Source organism: Salmo trutta, chromosome 1 (genome assembly GCF_901001165.1).
Source record: "Salmo trutta chromosome 1, fSalTru1.1, whole genome shotgun sequence".
NCBI lineage: Eukaryota > Metazoa > Chordata > Actinopteri > Salmoniformes > Salmonidae > Salmo > Salmo trutta.
The window spans coordinates 54,930,574-54,944,002 of NC_042957.1; the positions used below are offsets into that span (position 1 = coordinate 54,930,574).

The 13,429-nt window shown below is 39.9% G+C and overlaps 1 protein-coding gene across 1 annotated transcript; it reads right to left on the minus strand.

Annotated features, from left to right (window-relative positions):
- Positions 1-89: 89 nt before the first annotated feature.
- LOC115201083 (calponin-1) lies at positions 90-10,297 on the minus strand. Its single transcript, XM_029764333.1, has 7 exons — positions 10,035-10,297; positions 4,319-4,440; positions 4,039-4,105; positions 3,257-3,394; positions 3,001-3,117; positions 2,665-2,811; positions 90-2,487 (listed from the first exon to the last, which is right to left on the minus strand). The coding sequence occupies exons 1-7, from the start codon at positions 10,092-10,094 to the stop codon at positions 2,248-2,250; spliced, it is 891 nt and encodes a 296-aa protein (XP_029620193.1). The 5' UTR covers positions 10,095-10,297; the 3' UTR covers positions 90-2,247.
- Positions 10,298-13,429: the final 3,132 nt, after the last annotated feature.

The following is a 13,429-nucleotide window of genomic DNA, read 5'->3' on the forward strand; positions in this document are numbered from 1 at the left end:
GTTAAAATATCTAGAACAAATATGAATGAAAATTAATCTGATATGGCCTGGTGGCAAGTTTTTCACCCACAACCCAAATTAAATAATTGTAATTTTGATGTGTTTTATTGTATTGCAGCTAATTTCATTGTTAAGTGAAAGCCAAATAAATACAAGATTTTCAGAATACAGAACAATTGATAGTCTGAACAACATTGAGACATGTTTTAGACCAGAGGGTAATATTGCCAATTGTATTTTGGCTAGGCACTGTTGGCTCTCATTCTAAACTAAAAATATTTTCTTAATGCACAACTGACTTCGTATATAGCTATTAGACATGTGACTATACAGAATAAGTTAGGCGCTTTAATAAAAGACACCTCTTGTGGTACATATGACTTTTACCTTAAGTCTGTGGAATGCAGTCTGTTTTTTTCCAAATGTTAAAGGGATTTCAAAACACTAGATGGCACACTAATGTAGGGGGAAAAAATGCAACATGGCCTTCAGATTATTACGGGCTCAGCATCAAACGACGTTCCCTTTAAAGTATTAAGCCTTCAAAAGTTTGACAAATCATCACTATAAATTCCAAAGGTCAGAACCTCAGGAGGGACTCAATATTTTATGTAGCTTTATCTCCAATACCTCCTATTTAAAAACATATTACAATACTGCCCAGTAACTGATATCAAGACCTTTCAAATTTAGCTTAAATGGATAGTTCACCCAAATTAAAAAATCACATTGTTTTCCTTCCTGTAAGCAGTCTGTGGACAAGGCATAACCAATCCATGCTTTGTACATGAGCATGCAAGGCATAGAGATGTGTTCTGTGGAACGTTCCAGGTGCAACACATGATCTTGAACAAACCTCTTAGCAAGCAAACAAGCCTGCTTTTCAAAGGTTTGGTCAAGCATGCACAGTTTAATGTTTAAACCATTAGCAGCTGTGTTAGGCTACATTATCCCGAGCATAAATATGTTGCAGACTTATGTTATTCATTTGCGACTGCTGGTACAAGGTGATTACTTAATGAATCCACAGAATGACTGTCACATCTTGCAGTGCTCAAAATCACATTACATTCAAGATCTGCGGTGGGTACCCCATATCATGTAGTAGTTAGTGATACAGGGTCTGCTGTATTGAGCTATGACTAAGTGGGCGTTAATTAGACCGTTATCTTGTGTATAACAGCGTGCAGATGTTATGGCTCTCAACGACCTGGCTTGTCCGCCTTCTAGTCATAAGCAATTCTATCCATGTGCATATTCAACAAGGTGATGCAAAGTGCAAATAGCGCAGTAATATATTAAAGCTGTGTGCCATGGAGACTATAGGGGGATTATAACTTGTCTCATGCAAACTGGCCTATATGACATCCACATTAACATAGCTGGCACAATGGCTAAAATTTAATCTGCATTGTTTACCACTAATGAAGTATGCGAGATGTGTTGAATACTGCTTATAATACTAAAAATATTCAAATCTATTGGCTTTTCACGATGCCTTTAGGGGCTCACATTAATTCAAGTATCAGGTTTGAGAACCCTACTACTGATCTTCTAATGATTTAAAGAATACTAGAAAAAACATTCCATCTGTGGTATAGAATGGCTGGTTGGCAGTCCTGTGAGCTAGAGCAGGGATGTCAGCGCAGTGCAGAGGTGCATACACAGGCAAAGTCATAAGGAATACATCTGATCAAAGCTTTTAGTCCATGTCCCTGTGTCCTGGAAGACTCAGTCTGATTCTGTGGGCCCCGAGTCACCCAGAGGGATTGAATCCCAGAGCGAACTCCTGTTCCTCAGGGGTTAAAGGTTAACTGCAACATGTCGGTCACTTCTTTCCATTCAAGGGACTTTTTCCTTTATTCTCAATGTTTAAGCTGGATGGGGGATCTACAACTGAAAATCTATAAATAAAAAATGACATAACATTAAAGATTGATTAAGGAATGGGTCTCTTGACATTATTAGTATTTCTTAGTATTTATTTTCACCGTATTTGAATAGAAAAATCTCCATTGCAAAGGGAGAGAGGGGTGTGGGCCACTACATTAAATTGATTTAAAATAACAAGGTCAAAGAGATTGAACCAGGCATAAATCCCCTCAAAGGACCATTTTTTTTTGAATGGTTGATCACAAAAAAACCAGCAAGGGATGAGAATAATGAAAACAGTAAATAACAGTTTGGGTGGTCTTGCTGGTGGAGAGGGGTTCTTGAGAGGAGGGGACTTGGGTTTTTCTGTTCTCTTTAGTCATAGTACATAGTACCGTCAAACTCAGCCCTCTCCCCGTTGTTGACGAATTCATCAGGGTTGGAGCAGTACTTGTTGTCGTAGACCTGCCGGGGGAGGCCGTATGTGGTCATTCCCTGTTGTGACGCCATCTTGTTGGTACCCATCTGCAGTGAGACGGTGGAGGTGTCGCATTCCTCCAAGCCCAGACTCTTGTCATAGATGTGTCTCCTGGTGCCAGGGGCCGTCATGCCAGACTGAGAGAGGAAGAAAAGCAGGGGAGGATTAGATATAGGCTACAAAGTGTGATATTTTATATCATATTAATTGCTTCCATGATAGGCAGAGAGGGAAAACTCCCAAGATGTGCAGAATGTTAGTCAATTCTATCTCTACCAGAGCATATCTATTTGTGAAATCAAATGGCGCCCCACCTGGTTGGCACCCTTATTTGTGCCCATCTGGAGGCTGATGGTGGACTGGTCCAGAGGGTTCTCCATTCCCCCCCTCGGGTCGTACAGGTGACGCCGCGTGCCATAAGATGTCATGCCCTTCTGGCTGGCAAGTTTGTTGGTACCCATCTGGACAGACAGGCAAAGGTAGTGCACTGGTTATGCCTGAACTATAATACCATTAAACCAATCCTATCGGCCAAACTAAAAACAAATGAAGGTATGTTATAACATGCTGCTACTACTACTTATATTACACCTGTAATAACAGTGATATCTTAGTGTATAAGGCGTATATGATACAAAGACTGTTCTGACCTGCAGGCCGATGACATTGCGCCCTTCCTTCAGCATGTCTGGGGCGAAACGGCGCTGGTGTGCTGTTGCATACTTCACTCCCATGTCATGCTTGGAGTGGAAACCTTTGGACTGGGCCTGGTGAAAGAGGGGAAGGTTAGAAAAAGTTATGGATCCTCACGTGAAGTAGAAGTAGGTTTCTTACAATCCACTGACAATACTTTCTACATACAGTACTGTACAATGTACTGAGATTCCTCTATGGGTTTCCACTCACAATTCCAGCCAGGGTGATGAGCGTGCTCTGGACCTGGGTGTAGTTGGTATTCTCAAACAGGTCGTTGGCCTCAAACAGATCGTATGGCTTCATACCATAAACTGTGATGGCTCGGACAAAATTGCCAATGTTTTCCAGCTGGGCAATGAAAAGGAAAAATAATTAGCCAAGAGCAAATGGTCCACTGAGGTAAAAGCAAGGGTACAAACAAAGAGGACACCAGTTACTGAGTTATTTGTTATTTTGATATTGTCATGTTTCTTTAAATAGACATTGTATTTGAGACTCAGGACTTCAGAATGATCAGCTGTGTGGGGTTTTCTTCAAAGCCCGACTCACCAGTTGGATAATCTTTTTCTCTTTTATTCCTGACAAAGGGACCACCACATGTGAGTGCATTGATTCTTAGTAACATTGTATGTCATGGATGATTCTTGGAAGTGCCTCAACAAACACTTAAAAGTGCCGTTTTCTTTTTGAGTCTCATATAAAGAGATCTGAAGACGCACACTGAGATGTGCCTCATTAAACAACGTAGCTGCAGCTTGGAATGTAAATAAATAAACACTATGCCAAGCAAAAGACTACCTATCTGGTTACATATTTTAGTGAGTTCAGTGGATGAAAGGTATGGAGTGGAAAAAACGACTGACTCTTGGCATGCTTATGCTGCTCAATACTAAGCAAAGCATCTATAATAACTATAGCCTACTGCATGTTATGATGGGCATGATGTTATATAATAATACAAAAACAATTATTCTGTCTCAGAACAAGCTTACCTGATGCCAGTTTTGTGGGGAAGTGTTAATCTTTTTCACAGATCCTGGCTGAAGTGTGTTGATAAGTCTACACACAAGGAAAGAGAAAGCACAGAACAACAGTCAAAATACTGTTCTGACTTTGAGTGGCCCAGTCATCATTAACAGTGGGGAAATGAATGAGACTGAACGATATTGGAAGCCACAGAAAGTAATATGGTGATATGACACACAATACGCTATGCCATTTTGCATGGCATTCTGCACGGCCACAGTACTGAGGAGAGTATTGCACACTCACTCGCACAAGATGACCCCATCCTTTAGGTTCTCCATGAAAGGATCAGCAATCTTCTTGCCTGTTACGTCCTGGATCCACAGCCTCAGCTCCTCCTCCTTCTGGGGGTCATACTTATGGGCCAACTGAAGAGGCAGAGGTCAAAGGTTATACAGTGCATTCGGAAAGTATTCAGACCCCTTCACCTTTTCCACATTTTGTTACATTTCAGCCTTATTCTAAAATGGATTAAGTTATTATTTTTAAGCTACACACAATACCCCATAATGACAAAGCGAAAACAACGCAGTGAAGCGGTCTGAATACTCTCCGAATGCATTGTAAATGTGTTGGATTTGACTGCATCCTAACATCTGCAGACACTCAGGTTAATGTCTCGTAACTGTCAGTTCTGCATGATGAATGATCTTGTGACAGGTGCTTGGCTACCTGAAAAATACAAATGATCTTAGAACAAACTGTAACTATAGTAAACGAGTCATTGAGCTATGATATTCATCAGAGCTATTATCCCTCCGTCTCCCTTTTCCTTTCTCATCTTGTAACAGAGGGATTACATTCCTCTCCACTTTCCCTTGAAGGCCTACCCTTTGTAATACAACCTAACTATGAAGATTAGAGTTAAAAAACAACAGGAAGAAAATTTAAAATGGCCAAGGGACATTCCTGCATGGAGAAACACTGATTCTACGCTTCCTTGTATTTCCCTATTGGCACAAACACATCCCCCTAATACCAGAAATTCTATGGTGGGTCTGTAGCCCCCCTCTCACTCTGCGCTCTCTCCTTTTCTGAATGTTCTGCTCACTCACAGTCTGGGAGAGAGCTTGTGAGACCAGGAGCCAACACAAACAGGTATTTCAAAGCAGCAGGGTTTACGTAGCTTCCAGTCCATCACACCAAACTTGGGAGAAACAGCTCTCCCTATTACTCCTCCCTGTGCTCCCTCTCTCCCTCTGGGTTTTCCGGAATCTGTCCTTTTACAGTGAGGCGATCTACTCAGGCAAACCACATCTGATAATGAGATGCCAAGACCTGCAGACAGCACTTGCATCCAGCCAAGGTATTTTGGTCTGAGTTTCATTTAACTGTGTCAGGAGGTCAGGAATGTAATCAGAACTGGTTCATTTATTTCAAAATGTATAAGCCTTTGATGCCAAAATTGGCACCTATCCATTGATTCTATCAGTGTTTTTCATGTATGAACTCAGTGGAGAGAATATACATTAAATCAGTGTAGGCCATGGCATAAGGAATAAAATGGTTTAAGTTGATACAAACAGGGGTGAAAGTAAGACAGAACTGTCCGGTATGGAGTACCGGAAAAATACAGAGTGGGTGTACGTCATACCGGTAAAACATGAACCTATCACGATTATTAAAATAAATTTCAAGAAAACTGTAGGCTATCACACTATTTATCATACCGCATGTCATTCGCATGAAAAATGAGCGAATAGACCTGAAAACTTGTGTAATACGCTCCAAAATGCAGTGTGGTTCAACAATAACACTGACACTTTGATAAGGCAGAGATGAGTGGCCAAGACCGAGATGCGCGCGGACAGCAGTGTACACATCAATTCAGCTTACAAGACCTAATGGCCCAATGAAGGACAATCACCGAATGTCATTCAGAACACTTTGGTGTTTTGTAAGTGATGTCTCTGCATTTATCAAAAGGCACTGCTGTCTGGATGCCGGAATTATTTTAGCGTGGAGTAGCCTAATAGTTGGAATAGTAACTGAAGTCTGGACACTGACTGTAGGCCTCACATGTCGCCTATTATAATGTTAACTCCTGCAGAATTAAGTGCTCCTCGCAGTAAAATTATAGACCAAATGTTAATTTTGTCCCGGGAACAGGAGTAGAGAAATACGATGTATTTATTTCAGCATCTTGAGAGAATGAGATTGAGGCTTTTAGGGACCTGTTGTGTAGCCTTAAAGTGCAATTTTCATCAGCTACATAAAAGCTGACAGTATTTCATTTTCAGCCACATTAAATATGCATCCAAGCAGTGGCGGTTCTAGACCATTTCAACTGGGGGGCCAAGCTGGGGCCAGTTGTACTGTTAGAGGGGCCAGTTACATTAGATATTATTGTTGCCATATCGTTTTCTTCACTGCAATGCAGGCATTAGCAGGCAAAATACCATGTTCATAATCATCGTTGCCACTGTCTAATAACGGATGTAAAAAAAGAACGATAGGAAAAATTTGTTATGTAAAAATTATTTCATACTCCACATTTAGGGGGGCCACAAGGTGGTCCAAAATTGTTGTCACAGGGGCACTGCCCCCCCCCAAAAACTGCTAGTGCATCCAAGACGAACTGAAATACTATCAGAAACATGTTGGATCATTTTCACAGCTTTTAATTTCCTTTAAACCGGTCAAACAGATGTCATTTGGAAATCTCCCTGGTCCCTAAACGTCCTCGCTCCGTGAGAGAAGCAGAAATGAAAGAGAAACTTTAACTATGTCACCTATACTGAACAAAGATTTAAACGCAACATGCAACAATAAAGATTTTACTGAGTTACAGTTCATAGAAAGAAATCAGTCAATTGAAATAAAATAATTCACATGACTAGGTAGGGGTGCTGGAGGGCGGGCCTGGGATGGCATAGGTCCACCAACTCGAGAGCCAGGTCCACCCACTGGTGAGTCAGGCCCAGCCAATCAGAATGAGTTTTCCCCACAAAAGGGCTTTATTACAGACAGAAATACTCCTCAGCACCCCCACTCCCCCTCCTCAGATGATCATGCAGGTGAAGAAGGCAGATGTGGAGGTCCTGGGCTGGCATGGTTACACGTGGTCTGCGGTTGTGAGGCCAGTTGGACGTACTGCCAAATTCTCTAAAACAACATGGTAGGCAGCTTATAGTAAAAAAATTTACACTAAATTGTCTGGCAACTGCTCTGTTGGACATTCCTGCAGTCGGCATGCCAATTACATGCTCCCTCAAGACATCTGTGACATTGTGTTATATGACAAAACTGCTAGTGGCCTTTTATTGTCCCCAGCACAAGGTGCACCTGTGTAATGATCATGTGGTTTAATCAGCTTCTTGATATGCCACACCTGGCAAAGAGGAAATGCTCACTAACAGGGATGCAAACAAAATAAGCTTTTAGTGCATATGGAACATTTCTGGGATCTTTTATTTCAGCTCATGGAAAATGGGACCAACACTTTACATGTTGCATTTATATTTTTGTTCAGTATAGATTGTAGATGATGCACTGATCATTCTATCAATTTATGCCATCATTAGCAAGGCATTATCTAGTATTCTAGATGATCATCAAGTAATGACAGAAGAGGAGCTTTAAGGATCTAATTATAGACAAGTTGACTAACAAATGTTACATAATAAAAAGCAGATAAATATCTAAATATAGCTTAAAAACTATTCCCGCACCTCCTGTTGTTCAGACGTACCTGAGTAACTTGCGCAGGTAGCCTACATTAGCCTTTTGAAGTAATTGATTGACAATCAGATGAAAACTCATGACAGGTCATGTTTATGCCACATTAAAAGGTAGGCTAATACATTTTAAAAGTTAAAGGACAAATCTTTACTATTAGGCCTGTAGAGATCCTATTAAATTAATAGGGATTCTATATGTAATTCTATGATTAGGCCCATATAGATTTTCTTTAAGTGTGACCACACATAGGAGGTCCCTGTACCGGGAATACATTACATTTACTTTCACCCCTGGATACAAACAATCATGTTGAAGGTTGACATTCCAGTGAATCCACAAGGCCTTGTTCTGTCTGCCTCTCCTCTGCCTCAACAGTGTTTGTCATTCCCCACTGGAGTGTAAATTGTTTACAGAGACACTTGCTCAGGTTGTAAGACAGAGCTCAGGGACACCTTAAAAGGAGGTTTAGGTTGCTGACGTACCTATCTGTCAGTCTCTGGAGCATATCCACTGTCATCGGATGTCATGCCACTGGCACTTACCATCCACAATCTGGCATTAGCATTATGATGAACTTCCATGGCCTCACAACCACCATATATATATATATATATACACACACACACATATATTATATATATACATACACACACATATATTATATATATATTATATATATACACATACACACACATATATATATATATATATATACACATATATATATACACACATATATATACATATATATATATACACATATATATATATATATATATATATATACACACATATACATATATATACATATACATATATATATATATATATATACACATATACATATATACATACACACACACATATATATATTATATATATACATACACACACATATATTATATATATATTATATATATACACATACACACACATATATATATACACATATATATATACACACATATATATATATATACACACATATATATATATATATATATATATATATACACTCATATACATATATATACATACACTGACTGATACACTATTGAATATGACCTATTTCTATACTACAGCACTAATGATGGCACTAACCATGGTGGCCAAGTATAAGGAAATGTTTGTTTGAAGAGTGCCCCTATGAAAGTAGGGATAGGAAACCACTATGTATGCAGGAACCACGGCTCTTCCAACACGATAAGGTTGATGATAGGGATAGCAAATTCAGTTGTCAATGACAGACATGGAGTTGGGAGTTCTGGAATAGTTATTTGATCCCATTGGCAGAGTCATGCTATGTCCAAGCTAAACATTGGTTGTCAGCAGTTATGATACACACACACATTTTGTGCATCAGTCATTGACTGTCACTGAAAATACAATCTCTCCCAAACATCAGTGGATGTTGACAGCACAGTCACCTACACGGTAGGCCTACAGTAGCTGGTCCATAGACTCTTGGTTGGTGTTGATGACTCATTTAGTTCTCGCCTAGACTTTAAAGGGGCAATCTGCAGTTCAAACAATAACAAAGCGGACAAACCGCCACTTATTTTGTAAAATAGCTTAGGGATGGGTCTGTAGAAATGTAACCACTGATGGGTTCTGATGATGGGGTAAGAACAACGAACTAAGCTCATGAAGGATTTATAAGTCATATTCTTCAATAATCAATGGGTATCATGAATTTAAAAGTCCAAAATGAATGTAGCGATCACAGATTGCCTCTTTAAAAAATATGTACATACTGGTAGCCTTCTAGAGACACCTTGAAATCAGGCCTTCTGGGCTCATCTGGGAGTAATTCTGTCATTGTGCTCTGTGACAGACAGGTGAGGTGATATCACTTGTAATCTAAACGACCCAGTTCAAAGTTATGAATCAGAGACAATTGGTTTGGATGCCCTCACATATTAAACGATAAAGTAAACTGTCAGAATGGTAGGCTGCCATTTATCAGTATAGACCTAGGCCCTAGGCCTAATGATTAATCCATGATCACCATTGACAGTCCAATTTGACGGTCCAAAAAACCTATTCGACAAAATCTCCTAACAGAAAGCAAAAATATATTATTGGCCCTCGATATACCATTGGTTCCCCTACAACTAATACATCTGAGAAGATGCACGTACTGACAACAAGACATGTGAGCGTCAAGTGCGCACCTTCCTGAGCGCGAGCATTCTCTTGGCCCACTGATGCAAATTACGCAAAGATCCCATTCTTTTCATTTCGATTAAAAGGAAAGCTACATGACATGCGAGATACATACCTTACTTTTGACCTCGGCAGAAAGTCCGAAGGATGGTCCACCTTTGAAATTCTTTGACATAGTTTTATCTTTGATTATTCACAGAGATTTAAAAATGGTGAAATACACCCCTCTATCCTGGCACGAGAAAACCCACAGCAAAGTCCTCTTTCTCCCTGGACTCCAATTATATGACAGACCCGCGGATGTTGCAGGAGTATTCAGATTCTGTAACGTTCTTGCTCGCTGTGGTGAGGCTGTGGACCACTTTGCAACACTTTTCTCAATCTTTTTTAAACTCTTCCCATCTGTGGATTCCTGGAGTGCGGCGCGATTGGCTAGGGCCACCATCCAATCCCGACGTTGCCTCTTCCTCTGGGTGATGTCACCAGTATGGCATTAGACTCGCTCAGTGTCACTTTTTCCACCTTAAGGGGAATTAGATGTTGGATGGATGATCCTTTTCAATTGCCTAATTTTACTGTATCCAATTTCACTTTCATTACCAAATGAAATAAATATCAATCACGTCACAAATTCATAGACCTATAGCTATTATTCCATAGTTGAGGGTCTCCATCACAATCACAGGTCAAGGCAGACCTTTAGAGTTTTGAATTACACATTTAACTTTATATTTATACAAAGTATTATAAAGTAATATTTATACATGCTGAAAGGTGTTTCATTACTGTAGATGTAGATCCTATATGACAGAATTATTTGTCAGGCCTGAAAGTATTGACCCATCCATCATAAACCTGAAGAAGCTTGGTTTATATTGTTGGGCAAAGAGGTTCAAGACCAGCGTAACCCTAATTATGGTCATGGTCAAGGATGGTTAAGAAAGCAGATATTGAAAAGGCTAAATGGATACTTTCTCACTTGAGCATATTTAATTGATCACTTTCTTATGTAAAATGATTTCAGTATGAATAGAAATATGATTCATGCTGATAATAATACATTAAATGTATCCCAAATGTATTTACGTAGTGATTCACATTTTATGTGTATTCTTCCTTTACCATTTTCAACCCTGATGCTCTACAATTCCTGTCTTAGTTTTTCCATAACAAACTTGGAACTAAATACTACAATCGCCTTTAAAAAAAATAACGTTGATATCTCTTCGAAAAGAAGCCAAGAAAAAGTTATAAACACCCTTGTTGGCAAGTGTTTTTCTACCATCTTGTCAATACCTCTACAACACCTCCATACACCCCCTATACCCACACATATAGTATAGTGTGTTCCATAGAGTTTCATTTGAGGTCATTGCTCTGACCTATATGGTTTGGGGGCCTGACGTCACTTGGAACAATCAGCCGGTTTTCCTCTTATACCCCAGTGTTTCACTCCGCTGCTCTGCTCATCCACAGGCAGATGACAAGGGAATGGAATGCAAAGCCAGCGGGCTGTGGAGTGTCAAAGGGGAACAGGCAGCACTGCTCCCCAGAGAGCAGCATGATGATTCACCCTACTGCTGTTTGTCCTGTCCCACTTTCACTCTCCCACACATATGGTGGTAATGCGTTACCAGACAGGGCATGAAGAGAAGGTTCTGGAAAGAGCACTATGAGGGGAATGGAGGATGGGGAAAAGGGTTATGGTGGAGGGCTGTGGGAGTGCTGGAATAATGGAGTTCAAACACCCTGACCCAGTAACAATACAGGCAGGATTACTGTAAACCAATCAAGTTGATGATAACATGACAAGAGTAGTATGGTAAAGCAGCAGTGACACTGTCTGCAAAGCTCACATGATTCCAAGTGGTTTTTAATATGGAGGTTCCTAGACAATAGACAATTAATGACCAATTCCAGTTACAGTGTAATTACACGTTGGAGCATATCGTTGGGACACCAATGTGTTTTTTTGCAGGGCTTCTCAAATGAAGAAGAGTGGAAGTCAGGTGGACTTTCTCTGCCTGCTACAAAGACAAATTAACTATTTCCACCAGTACACCAGTGGAGAAATATCTGTTTTATAATGGTTTCTAGAAGATCACAGACCTGCCAACATTATAAAAGTAAAGGATTTGGGTTGAGAAGAGTAATAATGCCTCAGCTCAGACGATTGCAAATGCACTGCATTTGTGTAGAAAAGGTCACACATTCTTTGACGATAAATGAGTTTCAGCCTGATAGGCTAGCTGTAGTGGTGGTAGAAGTTAGAATTTTGGCAGACATCTTTACACACAGCAGTCTATAGTGTATAAACCAAGAGAGTACGACGCATAGAGTCTTACTGAGCTACTGATCTAACTACTGAGCACCATTAACAATGTTAACAACTATGTTATAACCCAATAGTTGACATTTAATAACAGGACATAGTCATGAAGAGTTTGAGGAACACTGTGAATCTGAAAGTGCACACTTTAACAAACAGTGACCAGAAAAAGGTACACTAAGCAAAGCTTAGATAGAGCTTGTTTGTGAAGATAGGACTCATAAACCATAAAGGGCCAATCAGCAGTTGAAACAATAACCACTGTTTTGGTAAAAAGCTGAGGGATGGGGCTGGAGAAATGTAATCACTCTCAAATTCATAAACCTATGGATGCAAGGACTGACCATCCATGATCTCAACATTATAGTTTTAACCATGTTTTGAGGCTATGCAGTGTTTGTTTACATTTCATTTGTTTGTAAACATTGGAGTAAAAAAGGCTTATATTTTGGGTTCTGATGGGGTAGGACATTAAAACTAAGCTCATGATGCATTTATAAGTTACATTCTTCAAGAATCAATGGAAACATTAATTTATGTCTAAAAATGGATGTAACAACTGCTGATTGCCCCTTTAAAGCTCACCTTAAAGTCTTACTTTAGGTATGAGGCTGCGACTGTGATGACAAACTTAAATTATAGTGGAGCCTTATGTAACGTGGCCATAAACAGACTGTCAGTGAAATACAGAAGCGCACAAGCAGAGAGAAAGAGAGAGAGAGTAGCTGAGTGTGGGACCAAGCAAGGGTCTTATAAACATCTCAAGGAGAGAAGAGGCACACAGGAGGAATTTGGACACTTTATTTGGGCATGATGGAAGAAGGGCGGGCCATAACTGGCTGGAGCAGCCCAGATGTAATGTGATGTGAAAGTGGAATCCCTCAAACTGATAATGAACTACTGTTACATATTTGCTGTGCTGTGGGTCTGTTGTGGGTCATTTAGAGTGAGAGGAAGCATAGGGAACATACCACACCTCCAGATTGGAAACCTCTTATGATGGTCTGTTTATTTAAACGCTAACATACTGGAAATACTGTGTTGCATGGAGTCTAAGAACGACAAGGTTTGGATAACATAACTTTAAAGTCAAACTGAACTAGAAACACAAGAGTAATTAAAGAGCCATTAGAGGGGTTACACCTTGGTAGGAAGGACACCTAGGCTATAAACAGAGCTCA